This window comes from Schistocerca gregaria, chromosome 7 (genome assembly GCF_023897955.1).
Source record: "Schistocerca gregaria isolate iqSchGreg1 chromosome 7, iqSchGreg1.2, whole genome shotgun sequence".
NCBI lineage: Eukaryota > Metazoa > Arthropoda > Insecta > Orthoptera > Acrididae > Schistocerca > Schistocerca gregaria.
This window is the reverse complement of record NC_064926.1, coordinates 435,323,861-435,351,207: the sequence shown is the minus strand read 5'-3', so window position 1 is coordinate 435,351,207 and position 27,347 is coordinate 435,323,861. Positions and strand designations below refer to the sequence as shown.

Here is a 27,347-nt window from a genome sequence, read left to right as displayed (position 1 = left end):
ATAGAGTTAGAGGTAAAGAAATACTGAAGAAAAAGTCATATTTGATGCTGAATTAGTAAGCGACAAACTTTTCTCCTTCCATCTTTTGTGGTCGGTGGCAGCGAGGAAAATCTGGGGTTCTAAATTGTGTGGTAAGTCTTTTGTAAGTCTCTAAACGCTCTCTATTTCAAATACTTGATAAATGTAGTCTGCGTATTTGTTCGCGTTTAGTTACGCCGCCTCAGAACATGCACAATTTTAAATTGTAATACGTGTCTTGACGTGTTAAATCTTTCGGAAAATGTTATACCTCTTAATGAAGTGATTAGGAGAGCATTTTTTTCTGAAATAAACATACGAAATAATAAAAGTCAATTTTTTTTGCCCCTAGAAGCTATTATATAGGCAACCTGAAAGTGGGTTCAGGCTCCGGGTTCCGTGATAGTTTGCTTAGTAATATACCAGGTGGTCATAATTAGAGTGCAGCTACTGACAGAGGTAGAGTGAAAACTGTAATTATCGTTTGGCAGCGAAACCTCGTAGATATGCTAATCCTTAATGTAGAACCGATTTATGCTGGAAAAAATTTAGTTCTAATTTTTGGCTACCAGGCACAAATCTGGCGCTGTACATTGTAGGACTCTATGACATCCGCGCTGTCATTTGACAAGCTATAATGTGAGTGAACAGTACGGCTATCACGATGAGAGACCGTGCGCTATTTGTGAAACTGTTTTTTTGTGAACGGCAGCAATTTTAGTGCTGTAGTGAGAGACTATTACCGACTAAAAGGCCTGAGGAGAGACCTGATGTCATTCAATGGATTACAGGAGCTAATAAATACTGGTGAGCATAATGTGGCGCCTGGAAGAGGAAGGCGTCCTATCCCGGTGGAAGTTTAACAAGGTTGCTATTGCGGTAACTGACCATGCAAAGTTTACCCCGGGTAGTGCTAGTGCACACCGTACCACATCAACAGTACGGAAAACTTTGCGATTTGTTTTGCATTGGTACCTGTACATGATTCAGACGGTACAGCAACTGGAACATCATGATCCAGAGCACCTTTCTGAATTTGCTCTTCGGTTTCTGACACGGTTGGAAGTTGATGACATGTGGCCGTGCAATATTCTGTGGAGTGACAAGGCACGTATTACACTATAGGGTGCACTGAATACACTGAACTGTGGAATTTGAGGTACTGTAAAACAGCGTGTTGTGCACGAACACCAAGTGCATTCTCCCTATGTGGTTTCACAAGCATCATTACTCTGATTCCGTCTTTGAATACAATGCACCCACAGGACCTGTACTGCGATGTTTGGACGTCATCGAGACATTCTGGTACAGCGCGTGGGTCCTTATTTTGGAAGAGCACAGCTGTGCGGAAAACCTGTTTTCGTGTAAAATGGATAATAATAAAATCAACATTATGCCTTTCTCACTTGTTTAGCCATTTCCACCCACATCCCTTTCCTAACCCATTACATATGGAATCACTTTTTGCGTCTTCGATTCGCAGTGCCAGATTAGCACCTGGTGGTCAAAATTGGAACTAATATTTTTCCAGTGTTACTAGATGTCTCATTAACCCATTAACATTGTAAGTACGCTGTTTAGGTTTTAATGTTGGTAACGCCACGTAGCGCTCTGTATGAAAATCACTGACTGTGCTGTGTGCAGTCTGTGGCTGGTTGGCATTGTTGGAACATTCAGTATTGTAGTGTTGGGCAGTTGAATGTGAACAGCGCGTAGCGTTGCGCAGTTGGTGGTGAGCCGCCAGCAGTGGTGGATGTGGGGAGTGAGATGGCGGAGTTTTGAAAGCGGATGATCTGGACGTGTGTCCATCAGAGAGAGTAAATTTGTAAGACTGGATGTCATGAACTGATTATCACTATTAAGGTAAATACACTCCTGGAAATTGAAATAAGAACACCGTGAATTCATTGTGCCAGGAAGAGGAAACTTTATTGACACATTCCTGGGGTCAGATACATCACATGATCACACTGACAGAACCACAGGCACATAGACACAGGCAACAGAGCATGCACAATGTCGGCACTAGTACAGTGTATATCCACCTTTCGCAGCAATGCAGGCTGCTATTCTCCCATGGAGACGATCGTAGAGATGCTGGATGTAGTCCTGTGGAAAGGCTTGCCATGCCATTCCCACCTGGCGCCTCAGTTGGACCAGCGTTCGTGCTGGACGTGCAGACCGCGTGAGACGACGCTTCATCCAGTCCCAAATATGCTCAATGGGGGACAAATCCGGAGATCTTGCTGGCCAGGGTAGTTGACTTACACCTTCTAGAGCACGTTGGGTGGCACGGGATACATGCGGACGTGCATTGTCCTGTTGGAACAGCAAGTTCCCTTGCCGGTCTAGGAATGGTAGAACGATGGGTTCGATGACGGTTTGGATGTACCGTGCACTATTCAGTGCCCCCTCGACGATCACCAGAGGTGTACGGCCAGTGTAGGAGATCGCTCCCCGCACCATGATTCCGAGTGTTGGCCCTGTGTGCCTCGGTCGTATGCAGTCCTGATTGTGGCGCTCACCTGCACGGCGCCAAACACGCATACGACCATCATTGGCACCAAGGCAGAAGCGACTCTCATCGCTGAAGACGACACGTCTCCATTCATCCTTCCATTCACGCCTATCGCGACACCACTGGAGGCAGGCTGCACGATGTTGGGGCGTGAGCGGAAGACGGCCCAACGGTGTGCGGGACCGTAGCCCAGCTTCATGGAGACGGTTGCGAATGGTCCTCGCCGATACCCCAGGAGCAACAGTGTCCCTAATTTGCTGGGAAGTGGCGGTGCGGTCCCCTACGGCACTGCGTAGGATCCTACGGTCTTGGCGTGCATCCGTGCGTCGCTGCGGTCCGGTCCCAGGTCGACGGGCACATGCACCTTCCGCCGACCACTGGCGACAACATCGATGTACTGTGGAGATCTCACGCCCCACGTGTTGAGCAATTTGGCGGTACGTCCACCCGGCCTCCCGCATGCCCACTATACGCCCTCGCTCTAAGTCCGTCAACTGCACATACGGTTCACGTCCACGCTGTCGCGGCATGCTACCAGTGTTAAAAACTGCGATGGAGCTCCGTATTCCACGGCAAACTGGCTGACACTGACGGCGGCGGTGCACAAATGCTGCGCAGCTAGCGCCATTCGACGGCCAACACCGCGGTTCCTGGTGTGTCCGCTGTGCAGTGCGTGTGATCATTGCTTGTACAGCCCTCCCGCAGTGTCCGGAGCAAGTATGGTGGGTCTGACACACTGGTGTGAATGTGTTCTTTTTTCCATTTCTAGGAGTGTACATTGTTTGTTCTCTATCAAATGCTTTCATTTACTAACTATGCCTATCAGTTAGTGCCTTCAGTAGTTAGAATCTTTTATTTAGCAGGCAGTAGTGGCGCTCACTGTATTGCAGTAGTTCGAGTAACGAAGTTTTTTGTGAGGTAAGTGACTCATGAAAGGTATAGGTTATTGTTAGTCAGGGCCATTCTTTTGTAGGGATTTTTGAGTCAGATTGCATTACGCTAAAAATATTGTGTGTCAGTTTAGTGTTGATCAGAATAAGTAAAGAGAGTAATGTCTGAGTACGTTCAGTTTTGCTCAGCTGTTTGAAAAGCAAATAACTTTAACAGCTTTACCAGCACAGTCATTCATTAATTTTTCTAAGGGGGCGTTCAACATTTCTGCCAAGCTTCGTTGCCATACGATAATTACAGCCCGCAGTGGACCACCGTGAGTAGCAGCACTTGAGTTGTAACCATCTGGTCTGGTAGATCTATTTTTATCCTTGTAGGACAGCCCATAGCATCCTGTGCTTCAGGTGGTAAGATAAAACCGTGATGTTCCAGCAGCCACTTGGCCAGTGATACTCACATCGGCGATCTCTATGCTGTTGACGAGCGGCTGCACAGCGGTCATGTAGTAGGTGTGGCCCAGCACGATCCACAGGATGGACAGCACCCGCACCCCGTCGAAGGACTCGAAGCGGCCGCCCCCAGAGCCTCCGGCGTTGAAGAGGGTGTTCCAGGACGCGCGCAGCGAGAAGGCGCACGCCGCCCGCCGCCAGCCTGCAGCACACGGACGGAACACACGTCCTCACACCGGTAAGTCGCCAGGCAATTACACTCTGTGCAAAACTGCTTCAGGATCTGAAACGTTGCACTTACGGGAACCTAGGTGGCGTCTAGCGAAAACCTAATGGTGGCCACAGCCACACACCTGGCGCGCGAGAGAGAAATTATGCGACGTACTGCTCAACATCTTTAATTGGAAACGTTTGCTGGCGGGCCTGGTTATCTCTTTGCCCTCCTCGAAACGTTGCCTTCAACCAGAAGTGTGGTTTGGTGATTTTTGGTGCAATACATAAATGAAGTACATAGTAGAATTGCCAATAGCATGAATAGGGAACAGAGTTGTAAAGCTACCGTAGGCTTTTGGAAAAAAAACGGCATTTTGTCCATGGTGTGAGTGACTGATTATTTTGTAAATTTTTTTTGTTTATTTGTAGACGCAGTCACATTATTATGACACAGTCATAACCGGTTTCGGCCGCACAATGACCATCTTCAGATTCTAAAAGACGCATACACTGAACACAGGTTCATGTGTTGACAATGCATGAACCTGTGTTCAGTGTATGCCGCTTTTAGACTCTGAAGATCGTCATTTCATGGCCGAAACCGGTCATGACTGTGTCATAAGAATGTGATTGCGTCTATAAATAAACAAAAATTAATACCGTAGGCGACTGTAGACTATCGTAACGAAGTACAAACTACGGTAGTTTTCATAGATTGGTCAGTAACTTCTCAGTCGCATTACCTGTGTATCAGGCGTGTTGTATACGTATCGGGCGTTACCCCATTTCGATCGCTTTGTTTGCGGATGCGATCAGTGCCTTACTAGGTTCCCTCAGAAAGTGGAACCGGTTAACCGTCTGGAAACTGGATGTGGATGTGGATATACCTGTATAAGGACCACGTAACCTCTGCAATATTTTTGTTCTACATTATCATCCTCCTGTCTGTTACTTGCAAATAAACATTAGCAAAGGAAAATTTAAATTGTCATTGTTTAATTCAGGCTGTATTCAAAAACTGTTTATTTGTAACGTGAAACACAAGGACGTTGCGGTAAAAATAAAAGCAAATACAGATTTATCAACTAGCACCAGAAAACGCAATTTCCTAAAAAAAACTGCAAAAAAGAACATATCAAACGTCGCTTGAATACTTCGTCGAGCTTTTATAAAACATTTTCTGTTTTTGCTAAGCAACTGTCGCACTTATCATTTACAACAGGAAATTCTTATCTTTGAAAATGATGAACCTTCTATTAAGTACAAAATAACAATAATAATTATGTAGGCATTTTGTGTTTATGCATGTAAACTGTAGGCATATCAGAAGTAATTGTTTTGATTAAATAAAAGTGCCGCAGTATATTGTTTTTACTCACGAACGGGAATTTATAAGGATATAAAGTACACTATGGACTAACACTGAACGATGTGTGGTTCTAATCGTGTGCAAGACAATCAAACAAACAAAGAAGTCGTCCGCTACCAATTCCTCTCTCTCACATGTGTTTTTGTGTCTTTCCTTACCAATTCTACCAATATTAACAGTAATTCTACCATTTACTACGTCATTTACGTACTGTACGAAAACCATCGTTCCGTAATTTTGGTAGAGCGCTACCCTAGTATGGAAAGAAACATAAATGAATGTGTGAGAGAAGAAACTGGGAGCCAACGACTTCCCTTTGACGTTTTTGTTTGTTTGTTTGCCACGTAATTATAAAGGTACATAGTTCACTGTTAGGAAACACTGCAGGCGGAAACACCTCTGCAGTCTGGTACCGACCTCGCGTTCGTTAGTATGCGTTTTGTACGCCGTGAGTAGGAAGTTTCTACCACATTTCTCCCTTTTAGTTTGTTTTAGATAAGTGATATTATCGTCCTACTTTCGAAACAGCACTGAGTCGTTACCTCCAAACAGAGTTTTTGAAGCTAGAGAATGCGGAGTTCGATGATATTTGGACCATACATAGGAAGAACTGTTGCCGTATAGTACAGAAGGTAATTGAAAAATAAAAGCAATTAGACGAACAGAAATGACACATTTATTCAAAGATAGTAATTATATCGAAGTAACTGCAATTCATGAAGGTCCCGTGGACTTTATGAAACATGGGACAAGGTTGTTAACTGAGTGTGTGATCACCATAAAAGTCAGTGTATGCTCTACAGCGTGCTTCCATAGTAGCCACGAGGTTGGTTACGAGATGTTGTGGTGGGACCTTCCGTTCCTCAATTAGTGCGGTTGACTACAGCTAGATGGCCGTTGGCCCATGCTGCAACAGGCCTTTAAAGCACATCACCCATATGTTGCATAGGATTTAAGTCGGGGAAACGTGTAGACCAGTCATTCCACTGAAAATCCTCTCATTACAAGAGCTTCTCCACCGCTGTTCGATGCGTTATCGCATTGCCATCCATAAAACATGATCGTTTTATGGTGGTTCCGATGCTATGGTGTGGGGAGGCATAATGCTGCATTGGGGCACTGACCTGCGTATCTTTCTATACTGCATCCCCACCGGTCATCTTTATTCTGACGCTGTAGTAGTTCCCAATGTGCGTCTTATCAGCGCTGCGTTCGGCCAGGATTTCATGTTTTTGGATGACAATGCGCGGCCGCATCGAACTGGGCAGGTGGAGGAACTCTTGGAACGAGATGGTATTCCTCAAATGGACCGGCCTGGTCGTTCCCCCGACTCAGATCCCATCGGGCACGTTTGGGATGCGTTGGGAAGACAGATTGCTTCACGTTCACGTCCACATTCACCAACGACCAGTTATCACTTGTCAACCGCGCTGATGGATAAACGGGACGTCCTAGGTCAAAAACTCCTTAGCAACCCTGTGGTCAGCATGGGAGTATGTTTGAGATCAAGTACTGCCGACTGTAGCGATCTCACATCTTCTGGAGACCCACGTCCCTCTTTTTGAAACGTCTATGGACCATCATGAATCGCGGCGACCTCAATGTAATTATTTATTTGAATAAAGGTGTCATTTCTGTTCGTTTCATTGTTATGCCTCAACTAATTTCTGTGCTGTACTGTAGCAGTTATATCTGTGTATAGTCAAAGTTCCATCGAGCTATGTTACTTGGCAGTAACGTATTAAACGAAAGTTACTTTCGTCCCTAGTTATGTGCACCATTGTATTAACTCAGAATGCAAGCTATTGATAGGGCGGAGAAGGAGTCTAAGGGGGAGGCTCGCAAATATTCTGGCCCACATATCACAATAAGCAGCAGTGATTGTTTCGCTTTCAGAATCGTCAGTGCTTTACTAAAGTACTCCTCAATTATTTGCTTGACGTATTCCAATCTCTGTCTTCCTCTACAGTTTTTGCCCTCTACAGCTCCCTCTAGTACCATGGAAGTCATTCCCTCATGTCTTAGCAGATGTCCTATCATCCTGTCCCTTCTCCTTATCAGTGTTTTCCACAAGTTCCTTTCCTCTCCGATTCTGCGTAGAACCTCCTCATTCCTTACCTTATCAGTCCACCTAATTTTCAACATTCGTCTATAGCACCATATCTCAAATGCTTCGATTCTCTTCTGTTCCGGTTTTCCCACAGTCCATGTTTCACTACCATACAATGCTGTACTCCAGACGTACATCCTCAGAAATTTCTTCCTCAAATTAAGGCCGGTATTTGATATTAGTAGACTTCTCTTGGCCAGAAATGCCTTTTTTGCCATAGCGAGTCTGCTTTTGATGTCCTCCTTGCTCCGTCCGTCATTGGTTATTTTACTGCCTAGGTAGCAGAATTCCTTAACTTCATTGACTTCGTGACCATTAATCCTGATGTTAAGTATCTCGCTGTGCATTTAGAGTCAGAAATTAACGGCATTTTGAATTCGTAAAGAGAGAATGAAAGTAGGTACCTCAAGCGTAATTGGAAGTGTGAGAATTTGTTGAAGAAACTAACTAATTCACATCAATGGGGAGATGAAATAAACTTGAGTTAACGGGAACTTTTCGCAATGAGTTGCGCTTCACATATAATTATTCAAAATAACAGAAAATTATTGGACTACGTTTTAGTGTCAACCCTTCCAGATTGTATTACATTTTATACGGCAAATATTTTTATCTTAAGTATGGCACTGAAGCGACGAACTTTAAGACCAATATTATGCCTTCAAAAGTAACTCTGGGAATAGTGTAAGGTTCTCTCTTAAAACTATGAAACTGGTTATAACGATAACTAAGTTTGTGCCACATCATCAGGAAAACAGACTACTCACGTGGAGGCTGCATCTCCCTTGCGGTAAAAACATCCAATGCAGTTCCAAAAACGACCACAGCCGCTAGGAGCGCCACCAGACACCTGCAAAGCACCGAAAAACACCGCCTGTTATTCATTGCGCTACATTAAAATTTAAGCGTACCGCAAACACTTTTGTGGCTTTTGAAGCTATTTGATGCATAATTTCTTAATTACATACTGCAGCTCCCACTTGCAGAATGGTGATACAGAATTGTGTGGATCGCGCACAATATTGTAATTCAGCCCATGACCCTACGGACTGAAAGAACGACAGCTCTTTTTCCAGTTGCACCGCCTTCCCAGGAACAATTTTGATTGATTTGTGCTAGCAGGTACAGTCCAGTTATTATAAGAACAACATGAAGCTCCTCCTATGAAAAATATGTCTATTGGCCGTGGCGTAGCATACTGCTCCATACGTACGTAGCCACTATGCTGACCTAACGTCGAGAAGGTACTGTGCAACATTTCACTGCATGCTGTATTGGGAGCGGTATTGTTACAAAAGTATTGTGAGCGTGTGGGTGCTATTCTGTCATTCTGCGCAACGGATTAATCTGAGATGTACCCTTCACCCTGTGGCTCCTGCAAGATGCAATTTCCACCCCCACACTACTACAGAAGTCAGAGAGACGCTCCTAACGTTCTAAAGAGAAATGCCTGAAAATCTTTCAGCAATAAATATCTTCTGGAGTTGTTCACTGTAAGGAAATGACACAAATTCACAAAATTTCTTACGTAACTAGTGGGATTCTTGGGTACTGGAGTAGTGCTAGTTAGTGTAAGAAAAAAATGAAACTAACGAAAGTTATTATTTATTTTGCAAAAATTCTGACAAATCACAATGGCACTTCTAGTTACGAACTGAACACGTTATTTCTGGGTTCTTTTCGGAACGTGAACTTACTTCTTAAGCATAGGATTAAAATGAAATTTCTGTACAAAGTTTAAGATTGTTATTGACTTGGCAGAATGGCTGAGAGCCACACCTACTCAACTTGAATAATTATCCGTTAGAATGTTGCTAGGTACGCTCGAGGCTGTCGCGTGTGAAATGCAGTGAAGTGTACTGTTGTGGAGGAAATATGGGGCTCGCAAGAGCTGTAGCACACAATACCGTAAGCTGCAGTGTCTGCTGTCGGCACCACTCGCTGCTGACAAATAAGATAACTCTCGTTCTATCTGGATCAAACTCTCCCTACGCCCTGATGAACTCAAGGACTCCTATTCGCCCCTAGTCTAACTATTGGCGTGGTACACCGGTCAGATAACCAGTCCGGCACGATGCCACTCAAAAATTCGCTCGTAGCCGTTTAACTACAACTCTGTTCGTTCACACCGCACAATAAGTGTGGCGGCCAACACAGTGAACAACGCTTAATCGCAAGGACTCTATAAATATAGTCACACTCCGATTCGCTCTCGACAGAGGTGCTCTCCCAGTGAAGTACTGAGGAGAGACTTGTTCCTCACTCTTTGAGTACACATAGAGCGCAAACGCTCACGTTACATGTTCTCGCTCCAAGAGTGACAACGGAACGGCCCCTCGCCACGCCAGACGTGAAGGGGTATATCTTTCGATCTCTTCCATTACTCCTTCAGCTCAAGGCGTCAGAAATATCTTCTAAAACGGGAGAATGACGTTTCGTTTAAGGCGACCAATCCGGAAATGTGTAGCATCGGCGTTTGGGGTTTGCTGTCTCCCTGTGAAAATCTCTGAAACTGCGTGCTCTGTTTGTAAAGAATGCGTAGGCTGGGCGCTCCCACATAATGTAGCGGAATTTGCTTTTAAGCCGAATACGGGGTCGTCATTTCACTCAGGCAAACGCTCTCTGCTCTACGGGCGGTCACCGGCCGACGTAAATAGGTTGAGACTGGCCTCCTGGCGTGCGGTTGCTCTCCAGAACTAAAAGCTGCTGTGACCGTCGTGTCTGGAATGTATGTGTGTACGCCAGCCTCGAGTATTTCAATCACGGTGCACTTACTTGTTATTTGCATATCGTATATGTAAATTCATACAACATTGACTTTATCTTTTCGAGCTTGGGTTCGAATGAAGCGTCTTGATATGCGGAATATGATTCTGAGGGCGGCATATGTAAGCAATGAAGGTCGCGAGACCACGACGTCCTACAGTATTATAGACAGAAAAAAATATTGTCTTCAAAAACGCAGTGAGCACATAAAGGAGTTTATTTGAAAGATAGAAAAGCTAACTGGCGGCCGATGACTTCCAGCATAAGAACTCACCCTCATTCTGCCAGCGGCCTTTTCAAAGAAGGCGGAGGAGAGGACAGCGGTCCAGGGCACTCTATTGTCCTAGAGGTGCGAAACTGCCCCTAAAGGCGGAAGAATCAGCAATGAACAACAGCATGAGGATGCAGAAGGCAATGGATACCACTGCATTACAGACACAACGTGCATCCACATGACATGAGGCCTGTATTTGAAAAAGTATCATGATGATCTCTCCAATGCAAAAGATTCCGGAATAGTCATCCATTCGGATCTCTGCGAGGGGACTGCCAAGGCGAAGGTGACCATGAGAAAAATATTGAATACTTAAAGAAAGGATAACGTTCTACGAGTCGGGGCGTGGAATTTCAGAAGCTTGAGCGTGGTAGGGAAGCTAGAAAACCTGAAAAGGGAAATGCAAAGGCTCAATCTAGAAAAAAGTAGGGGTCAGTATTGTGAAATGGAAAGAAGACAGGATTTCTTGTCAGATGAGTGTAGGGTAATATCAACATCAGCAAAAATGGTGTAATTGGACTACGATTCATTACGAATAGTAAGACAAGGCAGAAAGTGAGTGACTGAACAGTTCAGTGATACAAAAGAGCATCCCATTTTCTGCTGACATGCACAGTCATCACTTGATATGCATCGATTACGTTTGTAATTGGAGATGAGTCCTATATTCAGTGCTCCGAAAGTAGAGGAAGCCTTTTGGTTTTTCCACTTTCTTATTGTTGGTTTTTGAGTAACTTAGGAGTTACCACCAATTCTTAACTTCCGTTCCAGCTTCCTACTTCCCGATGGACCGAAAATTTGGACATGAATTCCACAGAACACACACGTCTAAGTAGGATAACACAGTGGGGTGACAGAAGTCGTGGGATACCTCCTAATATCGTGTGGAACCTCCTTTTGCCCAGTGTGGTTCGGAAACTCGAATGGTAGCGACTCGTCAAGTTGTTGGAAGTCCCCTGCAGAAATATTGAGCCAAGTTGCTTCTATAGCCGCTGGGGTATGTGTTACCGGTTCAGGATTTTGTGCACGAACTGACTTTCGATTATGTCCCGTAAACGATCCATGGACTTCGTGTCGGGGGAACTGTGTGGCTCGAATTGTCCGAAATGTTCTACAAACCAATAGCGAACAGCTACGACCCGGCGACGTGTTTGGGAACGTTAAGTCCTAAAGTCCATGAAAATGGCCTCCACATAGTCGAACATAACCATTTCCAGTCAATTATCGTTTCAGTTGGACCAGAGGACGCAGTTCGTTCCACGTAAACACAGCCCACACCGTTATGGAGTCACAACCAGCTTGCACAGTGCCGTGTTGATAACGTGGATTTAGACTTCATGGGGTTAGCGCCACACTCTAACCACACCATCGGCTCTTACCGTCTGATACCGGGACTCGTCTGTCGAGCGAGGCCTCGGTTTTCCAGACATCTAATGCCCAATCGATATCGTCACAAGCTCAGGAGAGGCGCTGCAGGCGATGCTGTACTGTTATCAATGGCACAAGCGTCGGTCGTCTGCTGCCATAGTCCATTAACGCCAAATTTCGCTCTACAGTCCTAACGAATACATTCATCATACGACCCATATTTATTTCTGTGGTTATTTCACGAAGTGTTTCTTCTTTGGCAGCACTGACAACTCTACGCAAACGCCGCTGCTCTGAGCTTCCATTTCTAATTACGTCTTGAATGTCAATCGTTGAACAAAACACATTAGGGTTTCCTTTGGCGTCTAGTCCCCTCTAAAGTCATTTTAGACACTATCATGTATATATACTTTAGTGTATATATAACCATCGCTTGTTGGGTTTCCGTACCTCAACCAATAAAGACAGAACCCTTACAGGATCACTTCGTTGCACGTCTGTCTGTCTGTCAAAATCCTGTTTCTCAGCAAGAGGTAGACGTATCAAGTTGAAACTTTCGTCACATTGCCGATGTGATATATGCCATCAAAAGATACGGCGGTTTATCACACACTTTGATACTCGCAAACTCACTCATCAAAATCTACATCACACTTCCCATTGACTTACATTTACGGAGGTTCCCAGCCTTTCTTAGACCATTATCCTGAGTGCAATCAGACATTATCTAGTACTCCGCTTTCCCCATCCACCCCCCTCCCCTCCCTGAAATTTTTTCCGCCGATCCTCCCCACATTATCACCAACTTTAGGACCTAACTAAATTGTAGGATGAAAGACTTTTCTTGGAACACTTTTGTTTTTAAACTGATGAAAGACGTGTGCGTGTTTGTTAGAATGAATGGCGAAGGAATTCGTGGTGCATCGCAAGTGCTACCCAAAACTCCTCAGACTATTCACAGTGAGTATACACACTTGTTACAATACAGGCTTTCCCGCGTTACACCTCTCCACTGCGGCTGTAGCTTGACCAGTACACTGCATGCCCATTTAAAATCAAACGAGTTCAGATGTATGCACCAATCTTCGTAAATTATATCATTGCTGCCCTCCTTAGTCCTGAACTGCCAAAAATTGGAAGACCTCAGGCTGTTAATGGTTTGTGTCTAACCACTCTAGTAATAATAGTAATAACAATAAAACTGTATACAGCACTACAGTAGTCCTTATGTAATTATTGAAGTGTCGTGCTGCCTATTAATTAATTTACTTGTTTCGAAGCGAGTAATGAAGCAATTTCTGTATTATTTCAGGTACTCATTTTCTTGAGTATTTAGCATTTGTTACGCGTATGTCTCACTTTTACCATCGCCGATGTACGGAACGAAGCATAACATATGTGTGTAGTGGGTGGACTGTGATAATTGTAATGATCTTTTGAAAATGATTTAGTTTCGTGACTAAAATAGAATCGAATAATTTAATTTTATCCCTCAGAAAATCGCATTCCACCCCTCAGGAGGTAATTACCCACAGGTTGGGAACCACCGACCAATCATCAAGAAATTTGGCAAGAAGCAAGGTTTCACACTACAACCAAAGGAAAAATTCCGCAAATTGTAAATGTGTAATTATATCATACAAAAATAATTTTTTCTCGTTTTTGTATCCGACTTTGAACTTAAAATTAAAACTGTATCTTTCTCTTGGAATCTCTGGGACCGATATTTACCAGTATCAATATCGATAATAGGCAAAAATCACCAAGATCCTGGATTCAAATATGCAAATGTGTGTGAATTCCTAAGGGACGAAACTGCTGAGGTCATCAGTCCCTGAACTTACACACTACTTAAACTAGCTTGTACTAAGAACAACACACACACTCATGCCCGAGGGAGGACCCTAACCTCAGGCGGAAGGGGCTCCGCAATCCGTGACATGGAGCCTCTAACCACGCGGCCACTCTGCGCGGCGATCCTGAATTCCCCGAATGGCTTAACTACCTACACACACAATTCCGTACGGAACCAAAGTGCGCGAGACCTTCTCGTAAATGATCAATTTTTAGAGTATAAAAAAAAGTGAGTAGCGCGAGTGCAACGCCTTAATTCTGATGAATAATGCTAAAGCAACCAAAAAAGGGTGAGAAGGAGATAAGCTAAGAAGTGACCTATGCGAATTGAGCGATTACAATAAACAGATGAACTGTGTTTAATCGGTTCAAATGAGGTTTTCACTCAGAGTTTGACTTACCTGGTGTGTAGGCAACTTTCCAGACTTGACCGTAATGCACATATGCATATACGCAAGGCGGTGTTATTTCCTCTGAGTCTCAGCCGCTCATGCCATATAACTTGACTTTTACTTTTGTGACGCACTGAATAACCGTAACAAATGTAAAGAAAGTAAGTACTTTCTCAGGAAGGTTTCGTTATTCGAAGACATTTGACCAAGTTCTCATATTTACTGTCACGTTACCATTGAAGGTACTGTGTAAATTAAGAGTGGACGAAGGTAAAGGTATTCTTCGCCTACTTGACATACTTCCCTGCGAAACAGCTGTGTAAAGATGGCTACAGTCTACACAGGACTGACTGACTTTTTAAATCGTAATTTACGGACTATAAGACACGTTTTTCTTCGAAAAATTGCCTCCAAAATTCAGGTGCATCTTATACTCTAAATAAATATAAAAATGTCCAGTGTTTGATGTAAAATTCTTATCAGTCGTAAAAGTGGCCATATATTCGATGCCGCGGGAAACCTGTGTCTATCTGTAAACACTGGATTCAACTGGCAGTAGCACTGCACCTATGAAACGAATTTGAGTTCCATGGATTCACAAGCTTGCTAACAATGTCTCCCTCCCGTCCCGCCCTCGCACAAAATGTCCAAATGTGTGTGGAATCTTATGAGACTTACCTTCTACGGTCATCAGTCCCTAAGCTTACGCACTACTTAACCTAAATTATCCTAAGGGCAAACACACACACACCCATGCCCGAGGGAGGCCTCGAACCTCCGCCGGGACCAGCCGCACAGTCCATGACTGCAGCGGCCCTCGCACACCCAGAACAGTGTCTAGCCTATGGTGCCTCATTGCAGTCTACAGTGCCGGCAAACTTGAACAGACAGTGATTTGTGTTATCGGAAACAGTAGCTAATTTCATAACGGAAAAAGGTAAAAGATGTTCATATGATGTGGACTATAAATTAATACTCCCATGTTTATGAAGAGGGCACCAATGACGACGAAGAGGAAGAAAAAGAGAAGAAAATTTAGATGACAATTTTCTGGGATGTTAGACAGCAGCCACGTAACACGGCCTAAGAAGAAAGACAGTAAAATGATCCTAACCGACAGGGAATGCAGACGAGGGCCACGCCTTGTCGATGACCTTCGGTATTAACTCCAACAGGATTTGCTGCTATGAGGGAGTACATCTAACCAGTTTCCAAGCGAGAGGCACTGTATGCAACGGATATCTGGAGACGGCTACCAGGCAAAAGGTTATTTCACACACCAGGCTCTTCGATGAGCCAAACAGACAACAAATGCAAGACATCGAGTGCGCCGACGTCCAAATGAAGCGATTAAACCGCAGTGTGTCGAGGGAGCAGTTGAGGCCGGAAGTAGTGCTGTACGTTTGTACGCTTTGTGGATGTTTTGCTTATCGTGGCTTGGACCCACCCACTCAGGTTGCCGAGAACATCAATAAATGGATCAAGATGTCTATTTCAACACTGTCTGACTCAAGATGGTTATCATCGGAAGGGAGGGGGAGGTAGTGTAAGAGGACGAAGAGAGGAGGAGGAGGAAGAGGACGAGGAGGAAAAGAAAGAAAGAAAGAAAGAAAGAAAGAAATATGCCTTAGCAGCAACGTCTCATACCCGTTGCGGAGACCATCTCAAGGATGATATAACCATGTTCCAGAGGACATTTCTTCGAGTAACGTGAAAAAGAGTGTGTCAATGGCCAACACAAGTTGTAAGGTGCCATTGGAGTATGAATGAGTGACGCATCACCAGGCTTACAATTCTGATAACTCGTTTAGTTAAGAAGTCATATAAACTGATAGGCTTATTTCGCGGACAAATAATAGAATTAGTATTACACGTCACTATTACCACAAGGAACCAGAGAACTTTCTTTTGGGTTTCCGCATAATTAGTATCCTGCTTTCAGTTATTTAGAGAGCGGTGTGCTGACCACACGCCCCTCCTATCCGCATTCTTAACTGAGGATGCCACGATGGTCGGATGGTCCCGGTGGGCCACATGTGGCCTGATGACGGAGTGCTTTTTTCAGTTTTTTAGGTAATTATCAAGGTGCCGAACAAATTATTTCAAAAGCTTCGTCGTCATGTACATGTCGTGGCACATCCGAAACGACCGTTGCCCATAGTCTGCTATGGAAGTAGTATGAAGCTCCTCTAACGAAATTTTTGGAAATTTGTTGTAAGTTCCTATGGGACCAAACTGCTGAGGTCATCGGTCCCTACGTCTACACTCTACGTAAGCTAACATAAACTAACTTACACTAAGGACAACATACACACCCATGCCTGAGGGAGGACTCGAACCTCCGACGGAGGTTGCCGCGCGAACCGTGGCAATGCGCCCTGACTGCTCGGCTACCCTTCGCGGTAAGACCGTCTAACAAATACGCCTCTGTGTGTGTGTGTGTGTGTGTATGTGTGTGTGTGTGTGTGTGTGTGTGTGTGTGTGTGAGAGAGAGAGAGAGAGAGAGAGAGAGAGAGAGAGAGAGAGAGAGAGAGCGCTCATACCAACTCAGAAAGCAGACTCATTTCTACCGTCCTTATAGAACATCTCTTACGACTCAGCAGTTCTGTTGGCGTAGGGGCTCAGTGTACATGACTCCTTACGTGACTACTTCGAAAAAGAGAGAGAGTATGATACGGTTCTCGTGGATTCTCTTTAGCGTCTTGGGGTACAGACCGTCTAGAACATATCTACGTTTTGTGGGTGTGAGTTCATCACTGAAGACTCAGAATCTTTCGTTAAATAAGAAGCTAACACAGTACTGGCCCATAGATCTTGGTAAACCGAAGTAGGAGGAGTATCTAGAAACAATCGCCTGCAATATAATATTAAATGTGATATTATCACAATCGTTTCCGATTTAACACACAAGCACTCCGCCTGCCACTGATCCAGAGAGTGCACAATGCGCGCCACATCCGAAGTCCTACCTACTTCATGAGGTAATGCTGCCGTCTGTTACCGGCTTTCTTCTACCCTCGCAATTCTTCCTGCATAATCTGAAAATTGTTTCAATTGTTCTGCGTAGCTACCAAACGCAACCCCGGTTCAATAATCATTCTCCTTCACCTTCTCCTTCGGCGTTTCCCCATAGGAGTTAGCCGTTTACGACCTCCACAGGCCTCATTCGTTCTAGACATCCGATCCTAGATTTCGGCTTTCATTGTTTCCAGTATGTATCTTTCCCATCTTAGCGCTGCCCTCCCTCTCCTTCTTCCGGACAGCTCCCAGATTAACTTTTTAACTAGTAATTTTATTTCAAAAACATTTATGTACAGTTATTTTAGTTAATTTATGAGTCAGAAGTAACAATATGAAAAGAATATTTGTCCCCGTTTCGTTGTCCAAGGAACTGGGGGTGGGGGTAGCACAAAGGATTATTCGAAAGTACCTCCAGGGTTCAGAAGACAGCGCAAAACCTACAAGATATACTGAAAACAAACATCAGTGGAAAGAGCACCTCTTCAAGTGTATAAATCACACTAAAGGTGCTCAATATGGACTTCATTTGTGATGTGGCAAACGTCCATTCGTGGTGCAAGTCGTTGACGCGATGCGTCCAGGAAGCCCCGAAAGCAACCTGCTTTGCGAATCTTTTAACTCCGTTGCTTATCTGCAAGGGTGAACTAATTCGATGAGACAATACGCTGATGAGGGGTAGCAATGAAACTTCAGTACGTGCAATCTACAGATGCAATCTGTAATCATAAGAATTCGGCTAACCATTAATAGGCTTACTTTATCAGTTGGTCACTGATACATAGCAATAACATGCAACAAATTCCAACGTTCTCTGATAACGTATCGTGGGACACGTATGTCCAGTTGGTAGTCAAATGGTTAAAATCTTCCACGGCCCACTGTGGTTAGACATTCTCTATAGGTGCCCATACTAATAAAGCGCTGAATTGTCCAAAATTTGTTGTGTGGAGCGCTTTATTTCTATTTGTGTCCATTCCATCTCATTTCGTATCTATCCTGTATTGTTAACTGCAGATCTCTTGTAGTTCATTTTCACTGTTCTTTTTTCATACTTGTCATTCTTTGAGGTCACACCAGCTCCATACAGAACTGTTTTCCACCACGCTGAAATATTCTTTTCTTGGTGTCCTTCCGAGCCGGCCAGGGTGCCCGAGCTGTTCTAGGCGCTACATTCTGGAACCGCGTGACCGCTACGGTCGCAGGTTCGAATCCTGCCTCGGGCATGGATGTGTGTGATGTCCTTAGGTTAATTAGATTTAAGTAGTTCTAAGTTCTAGGGGACTGATGACCTTAGAAGTTAAGTCCCCTAGTGCTCAGAGCCATTTGAACCATTTTTGTCCTTCCGAATATTATTATTCAATTCTACCACGCGAAACTTTAGTAGCTCTCTTCGCCATTGCTATTCTGGAACTAATACCCTTGTCGTATGTATCGGAGCTAACTCTTATTGTTCCTTAACATTTGTGAGCTCTGCGGAATTTTATTTCTCCTCCCCCTGTACCAAGTTTCACCAAATTCTGTTCCGTATACATACATTCTGTCTTTTCCAGATTTATTCCCAAACCCCATTTACTTTCTCAAAATGTATACGATATTATCTTCAACTTGAGTGAATATTACCTGGTCCTCCACGGATAAAAGCGAGTGAAGAGTACTGTCATCAATCTTTATTCCCATTCCAAAGCATTCCCTGTACCAGCCATTCAGTGCCGTTCCTAACAAATGTCAAACAGAAAAACTGACATATCATAACCTTGTTTTAGACATTTGCCAACGAAAATATTTCTGGTAACCTGGTTTCCCACTTTAATCACTACTGTTGTATTCTTGTCTAGCATTTTAACCAGGTTAAGCAATCCTTCTCTCACATTAACCCTTTCTCATTGACTCCGATTATTCTATTCTAGGAATATTTTCATACACTTTCTGCAGGTCCCCAGGTGGCATGTATACGCTTTAATTTTTATTCCTGCATTTTCTTGTAACTGATGTAGTGAATGTTATCAAGACAAAGTCATCACTTCCTAAAATCATATTGCTCTTCACTTAAAGCCGACACACCTTTTTCTCATTCTTACTCATAACAATGGAGAATAGCTTGATGTTTCTGGGATAACACTTCTTCCTCTAAAACTTTTTGCACATCCTCTTGTCACATTTTTCATATATTGAGGAGATAAATGCCAAATTCCATTCCATAAGTGGATCTTCTCCCACCTCTACTTTCCAAAACAGTTCTGTAGGTATCTTATCACTACACTTCCTCAACACTCCAGTAGTTCCATACGTATGTATCCTGATCCTGAGGCTTTACTTACGATACTTCTGATTTAGACAGCACTGCTTTCACATGCTCCATTATTTCTGTATCGATTTCTTCCAACTTCTTAACTTCTCAATTGTTGTCCAGCCTATTTTCCTACAATGGTGTTGAATATCGTCCTATCGATTTTGTGCGGAAGTTTTTTAACGATGTTCTTCTATTCATTGTTATTTCTTTTTTTAAATAATCTTCATCAGATTTATTATACCCTGTTGTCCCATATGTATTTCTGCACAGTCTGTGCCAGTGTTCATTCCTCTCCACACTGACTTTCGTTTTAACCTATTATCTGATCTTGGTCGATATGACTCCTGACTCTGAATTGCCACTTAAGAGTTTCATATACAGTTTTTGTCTTTGCCTGAATCATGTCTTCCAACTCCCTGGAAAAGGGTTGCAAATGTGTTTTCTTTTCATCCTCTCTTAGGGCTCCTCTTGCTGCTTGCGTAGTTGTGCGGTATTCTATCCTTTCTATTTTAAATTTATTCTAGGGCCCGTTTTGGTATAGCACTTTGACCCGAAAGTAGTCAAGAAAGACTCCTAAACATCACTCTTATATTCTGTAATTTCAGTCTTCATACTCTTAATAGTTGGTCTTAGCTATATTTTCCGTACTATCATATGGTTCTGGCGTACTCTGGTTGCGTATATAGCCTTACGTCTGCCAGTAAAGTCTTCCCTTTTCTTCCTTTAGCAATATCAAATCTGCTCTCGATTTAAGATTTCAAGTATACTGTTCCCCAGTGTATTTATGCATATCTTTACGCTGGAAATAGGTGTTCGCTACAGTACACTCCTGTTCCTTAGAAAGACCGGTTAATCTATTTCCGTTGTCGTTTACTATTTTTTTTCTCCAGCAGGAGCAATTCCTTCTCCAGATGTTCCAACCCTACTGTTTACGTCACCAAAAACAACCATTGCCTCTCGATCACGCACAGCTTCTACTACATCTCCAAAATTGTCAAAAAAAGTTTCCTTCTCTTCATGAAATTACTTTCATTTATAACACACACTCCAATTACAGTTTTATTTTGATTATGTCCATTAAATTCCACTTTCATAATTTTTTCACTTACTCTATGTTCATTATCTCATTCACGTATTGTGTATTAGTATCTACACTCCTGCTATCGCATTTTGGAATTTTGGTACACTACTCCATATATTACGTACTAGGTCCTTCCACAACCTTTTCCGGATCCCATCTCAATTTCGGCTAGAATTGTGACATCCAGTTATAACTCACTTATTTCAGCTAAGAGTTCCGTCTGTTTTGATCTCAGACGCTGAATATTCCAAATACCAATAGATATTGTCAAGTGCAGCCAAAGTAAGCGTCTATCAATTCTTCCTCACTGAGTGTTGCGTTAAGGACAGAATGCAACGATGTCTTTTTCAGAGAATAGGGTGCAAGCCGATCACTCCAACCTCTTTCCAGGAGGATCTTTTTTCTTTTCTTCCCTTAGATTGTTTGTCTCTCTCTAGGCTTTAGGGTTCAGTCTACCCCTCGATTGCTAGTTTTGATCACCCCCAAGTACTTTATATCCTCGACACCACGAATATCTGGGAGGCACTAGAAACCTCTCCCGAACCACCCCCCCCCCCCCCATGTATAATTCATAAGTTGTCTTAGGAACTTCTAAATAAGCTATTGTGTATAAAATAGATAGTAGCTGACCTTTTCTTCTAATCCTTATAAAATAAGCAGTAATAAAACGTCTGAATTCAACTCACATAGGTGCCATAAATACGAATGTCGAGGGTTCGTTATTCCCTTTATTTTTCATGAATCCATATGTATTGTCTCTTCTGCAAACGGAAATAATTTATTAGCTGTCAGCATCACTGTCCCCTGCAAATTCGGCTATCAGTTCTACAATGCCACTGAATGAATTTCTGCTTGAGCTGGCGAGAATAATCTGATATCTCCTCTTTTTCTGGTTCTAAGACCAATTCAAAGTGCCCCAAGATAGTTTTCTCAGTGATCGAAACTTCAATGACTGAAGCAGTGGACGAGGAATATGACGGGCTTAATGACTCAGAAGGTTTTATCATTAATGACAGTGGCCACGTAATCCTGCAGAGTTATTTGCTTTGAGTGGTTTGGGGTAGACCTGCGACAACAATGTATATGTGGGAGAACGACAAGTATATCTTGATCGTAGCAACTTAGTAAGAGGTGTAGATCAGACAGGTGGGATTACTCACAGGAAAGCTATGAGTTCTGGCGACAAAGGCTCCGCGGTGTCGGCGGCGGAGAGGCAGGCAGAGGGCGGCACCGAGAGGCTGATGTTGGCCGTCGGGTCTTCAGACAGAGGCGACAGCTTGGCTGCGAGCTCCGCCTCCACGTCGGTTGCCGAGCACGTGGACGGCACGCAGAAGGACCACCTGTACGTCACCGTGCCAGTCAGCGTCTGCACGTCCATGTCCTGCAGGCAGACAGCGCCACGTTTGAAAGGTGGCCGTGTGCAGGGGGGACAGGACATTTATCTGTGGAGAGTTTCAGAGTGAGTGGAAATTTCGTGTTTCGAGAGCGAAGTAGTCGGGTGTGACATCTGTGGAATAGTTGACTTACGGCAGTGACAGTAGTATCTCTGAACTTGTGTATCTTGGCTCAATTTCAGAGCGGAGATTAATCTAGTGTTGGACGTGGAGTAAGCTGACAGAACTGTTAGCATAGCGCATGTTGGAGGAGGATTTTGATGAAGAAAGTTGTTACGAATTATTAAACTGATGGAAAGATTTACAGACGCACCACTTATGGGACAGAGAGAGTAATTATGCATTATGGATGTGTTTTTAAGGTAATGATTTTTGCTGGCGCGTACTGATAATGTGAGCGATTCTTGAAACAGAACAGTCCGCCTGCCCAACTTATTTTAGATCATTTCAGTTAATTCATTTCAATTTGCATAATCGTAAAAACATTGTCTTATAAGGCTTTTGTAAAGAAAACAAAATTTTCAGTTTTCTGTAAGTTTTATATTCTTGTGAAATAAGAGTTTAAAATACAGCATTGTCGTTATAATGAACAGATTGGTATTTTGATTCAAGTAATAAGTTTTTTTTTAGTATGAGAAAATCATCCCTATCTTAATCCCAGTAGTTTAGTTTTACTTTAGAATATTTTAGCTGGCGCTATTTCTTCGTACTGCTGATTGCGCCGTAATTTTTCAGGTGAGATTCTTCTCATTTTGTTGGTCTTTTCGTTTCTCATCTCATGTTTCCACTGCCCAAATTCTAAGCATTTTCTTTGTAATAAATATTTTTAATGAACCAGTGAACAGTGGTGTTTCATAGTGTTGCTACGTAATTTCAGTGTTTCAACTTTTTGGGCAGTGCAGTTTGATGTTGGTAGTGGTTTTTGTTCAAATGTTCAAATGTGTGTGGAATCTAATGGAACTTAACAGCTAAAGTCGTCAATCCCTAAGCTTACACACTACTTAACCTCAATTATCCCAAGGACAAACACACACTCATCCATGCCCGAGGGAGGACTCTAACCTCCGCCGGGACCAGTGGTTTTTGAATAACAGCTTTGATTTAATTTCCTGCACAGGGATGCCAGTCTTTTTTGTCTTCATGAAAATTTGTGCACCGAGACATGCTATTCGCAATAGTAATTTTAGCCTATCCTTTCTATAACAGAGGACAGTACATTTAGTTTTCAGTAAGAAGCAGGCAAACATTTTAAAAGGCTCATGAACGAACGAACGATCGAGTCATAGCAAATAACTTTCACATTACTTTTAAAATAGCTTCAGATGGAGAGCCAAACAGAAAGTTACACACTTATGACCAGCTGCGTTAAATACAGCCAGAGACGTTTCTGAACTGCTGGCTGACGAAACAACATCTGCTAAGTCCCCCATGCTCGGCTAAATTTTGCTCAAACTGAGAACTTGTTCGGTATCTTTATGTCTTGACTTTGACACCAAGCGTCAGATTTTATTTCCTACTATAGGGGTGCGCACTTGAGAAGGGTGATGGTGAGGCGATGTGCAACAGCTAGCAGTTGTGCTCCACGGCTCATGAAAGAAAGAGGGAGAGGGAGAGAGAGAGACGCGCCACAACAAACGAGGCCCACGAGAAAAGTCAGGCCGCAGCAAGTACGTCACGAAGGTAGTCCTGAACTCACTCGCTCGCTCAGCTCAGCAGACAAAATGCGTTTCTAAGCCTGTTTACTCCGAGCTGGGCTTGTAAGTACTAACGAGAATTGCATCTTCCACTGGAATCTGCTATTATGAAGTCTTATGATTAACAGTACTGTAGCAAAATTTAAGATCAATACTCGATATAAATGGCCTAACGGCTTGTTTATAGCACTTAGTCTCTTCTGCTTAAGAGTACTCATTACAAGCTGAAAGTGGTGCCTTATGCAAATGATGATCACTTTAACATGATTATATTTTATTATACGCCAGTACAGCCGTAACAGATTAAAAGTAGGCCCATGGACTTCCCATCATTATAGGACTAATAACAGTAAGATTCCATAATAGCGGATTCCAGTGGAAGATTCAGTTTTCGTTTGTACAGACACGCCTAGTTACGAGTTAACATGTGTACAAACGTAATTTGTTTGCTGATTTGAGCGAGCAAGCGAGCGCAGGACTACCTTCGTGACGTACGCGCCGCGGCCTGTCTTTCTCGTAAGCCTCTACAACAAACTTGTGACGTCATACTAGTCATCTTTCCCAGCATACCTCGCAAACGCTCGGCTCCGTGCAGGGTCACAGGAATCGAAAGTGTCAGTGAAAAGGTTACCACTACAGGTATTAACTTTTTCTTGTGTGCGGAATCGTCCAAAGATCGCGGTGCCACACCAAAGTCGGCGACGGTAATCGATACCGCAGGCATCAGCTATGCCTCGCTGCAGTCCACAACGACGAATGGGAGGTACTCCTCATGACGCGCCATCGCTCTCAGTACCACAGCGCCATCGCACAGAAGTCGATATAAAGTCGATTCTCTCTGCCTCACTTCGTGACCTCCAAAGAAGCAGACAACAGCCTCTAATTAAGTTACCAGTGCTGTTCAAACCGCAGAAGGAACTGTGCTTTTGTAAATGACAAACTTACACATCAGAAGAAGAGTTTTCAACGTTGTGCATCACGTGATGCCTTATTGTTCAAAGACAGTTGCAAATATTTGGTTCATTCCTGTGACAATAACTTGAATAAAGTTAAGTAAATGTTTTTGTCATACATGTAATAAAGTTGTAGTTCCGATCAACTATCTCCCAGAACGAATAACCCACAGTTATGACTGGGCGATTGTAGTTTCATCAGGTCATAACGGTGTGTTACGGAGAAATTGCATTTATTTAAACGTGCAGATAACAATTATGAAACGTCTAAAGCAATCTCACTCTCCTAGCCAGATACAGCCGGTATGATTAGTGTCATGTGTTGTGATGGTCTGTATAATTTGTTGGGCTAGTTGTGTACCACGTGATGACACATGTCACCGCAGCGGGCTTTTAAAGATGCGTAGATCATTTAGAGTTTATTTTTATGCCAGTTTATGTACTAATATCATACACATTGAACACTATAGAGTGGCTAAAGGAAACACGACGAGTATTGCGTTAAGTGGCCACAGTGGTACCTTTGGCAGTCTGTAAATGTCTCTAGTCAGAGTCAGAAACAGAACCAGTGGCCCCTTTCGGTGCGTACCCCCGAGTGTTTCCAGTTACCAAGGTAGCCAATGGCTGAAGGGTGAGGTATGTGAAAAAAACAGAGCACACAGGTCGCACACCGGGTTCGTACTTCAACACCACTAAAGCAGGGGGGGGGGGGGGGGGAGTTAAACCTAGCCTTTCTGGTCAGTCGCAGTTGACATTGTAGCTTCACACAGAATTAGAGGTCTCTTCCCCAGCTTCTCATCATTCCTCAGATGACAGTCGTGCTTATATTCGAACAAAACGTATGCAGTGTGAGATGATGGTCAGGAATTTCAACACCACTTTTAATTCCAAACTGATATAAAACAAACTGGAGTTCATGCGACTTTGTTCAATTTTTAGTTCCAATGTTCTCTTTCTGTCAATAAACGAGTGTCTACGAGGTTCAGGTGTCACGGATCCTTAGTTATTTCTTTTCAGAATTTTATCTTGGAGTGAAAGAGTATCAATGATACGATTCGCTGATGACATTGCTATCCTTTGTGAAAATGAAGAAGAATTACGGGAATTGCTGAATGGAATGAACAGAGTACAGAATACAGATTGAGATTAAATCGAAGAAAGACGAAAATATTGAAAAGTAGCAGAAATGAGAACAGTGAGAAACTTAACATAAGGACTGACAGTCACGAAGTAGATAAAGTTGTGGGTATCTGCTACCTAGGCAGCAGAATGAACAATGACGGACGGACATCAATAGCAGACTTGCACTGGTCAAAAGGGCATTACTTGTCAAGAGAAGTCGTTAGTATCAAACATAGGTCTTAATTTAAGGAAACAATTTCTGAGAATGTATTTGTGGAGCACATCCGTGTATGGTAGTGAAACATGGACTGAGGGAAAACCGGGAAAGAAGAAATGTTGAAAATTAGATGGACTCTTAAGGTAAGGAATGAGGAAGATCTGCACAGAATGGGAGAGGAATGGAACGTGTGGTAAACGTGGTAAACGCTGACAAGAAGAAGGGACAGTATGAAAAGATATGTTAATACATTAGAGAATAACTGCCGTGGTACTAGAGGGAGCTGTAGAGGGTAAAAACCCTGGAGGAAGACAGAGATTGAAATACACCCAGCAAATAATTGAGAACGTAGGTTGCAAGTGCTGAGAGGGACTCATGGCAGAAGACTCCAAAAAATGAATAAACATAAATAAAAAATCTTGCAGTTTGGATTTAAATAGTGTATGTGATGTTCTGAGGAGTAGCTTTCTATCGGAAGTTAGGTTCACTCGCCTGTGTTGCGCGAGACGAACTGCGGAGAGGGCACTCAAAAGGTATGCGCCTAAGCGCTTTGCCAGTGTGCCGATGGTTATAGGAGTTGCTTGGGTATCAGAGTGTATTTTTCGAAAACACGTCGATACGTTACTCCACAGAGGTTCTGAGTACGAACACTGACCTTTAAACAGTTTTTTATGTTCCTGAGCAACAGACATACGATGATTTTTAAATGAACACACCACCATTTGACTGTATTGTTGTTTATGTAATTACGACCCAGTCTTCGGCCTTTTAAACCATTTTCAAGTGACTGAGTTTATATCCGAAAAATAAATTAAGAAAAATTTTCGCTGCCAGATGTAAAATCAACATCTTGTGAAAAGATCAATAAATAACAGTGGGAGCACCTCATTTACGTTAATCACTAATCCGCAAGGTTAAGTTTTCGAGTAATGGATTAACTTTTAAGTTAATTTTGAGAAACGTTAGCGAACACTCTAACTTCCCTTAGCTTTCTTTCTGGCCGCTAACCGCCGATTACATACCTACTATTTACGACAAAAATGACGCCGCGTTGCCTGCGGACATCGTGTTCTGATAAGTTCTGGCCCAGTATCTGTGTGGCAGCACTGGGGTGCACGCGATTGATGTAAACACTTGAGTGTGAGAGAGAATAACTTGGTTTGGCTGTTGCTTGTTTACTGAGTTCGCGCTAACTACTACTTTTTGTTAGTGGACTCACTAGAAAACAAATTCTGGAATCGGGTTCCAGCTCTACAACTGAGGAACATCCGCGGTACAACATTCGAATGGAAGTAGTAAGAAAACGAGTGGAAAATGTTGTAGAAAAGGCTTTGAGGAAAAGGCTTTGAGGAA

At 43.2% G+C, this 27,347-nt stretch overlaps 1 protein-coding gene across 1 annotated transcript in view; it reads right to left on the bottom strand.

Moving 5' to 3' along the window:
* LOC126282091 (nose resistant to fluoxetine protein 6-like) overlaps positions 1–27,347 on the bottom strand; it is a 181,880-nt gene that overhangs the window by 62,207 nt on the left and 92,326 nt on the right. Inside the window, exons 3-5 of the mRNA XM_049981548.1 lie at positions 21,775–21,995; positions 8,336–8,418; positions 3,885–4,078 (exon numbers count right to left, since the gene is read on the bottom strand). Coding sequence (XP_049837505.1) covers positions 3,885–4,078; positions 8,336–8,418; positions 21,775–21,995 — 498 coding nt within the window. The remainder of the gene's footprint in view (positions 1–3,884; positions 4,079–8,335; positions 8,419–21,774; positions 21,996–27,347) is intronic.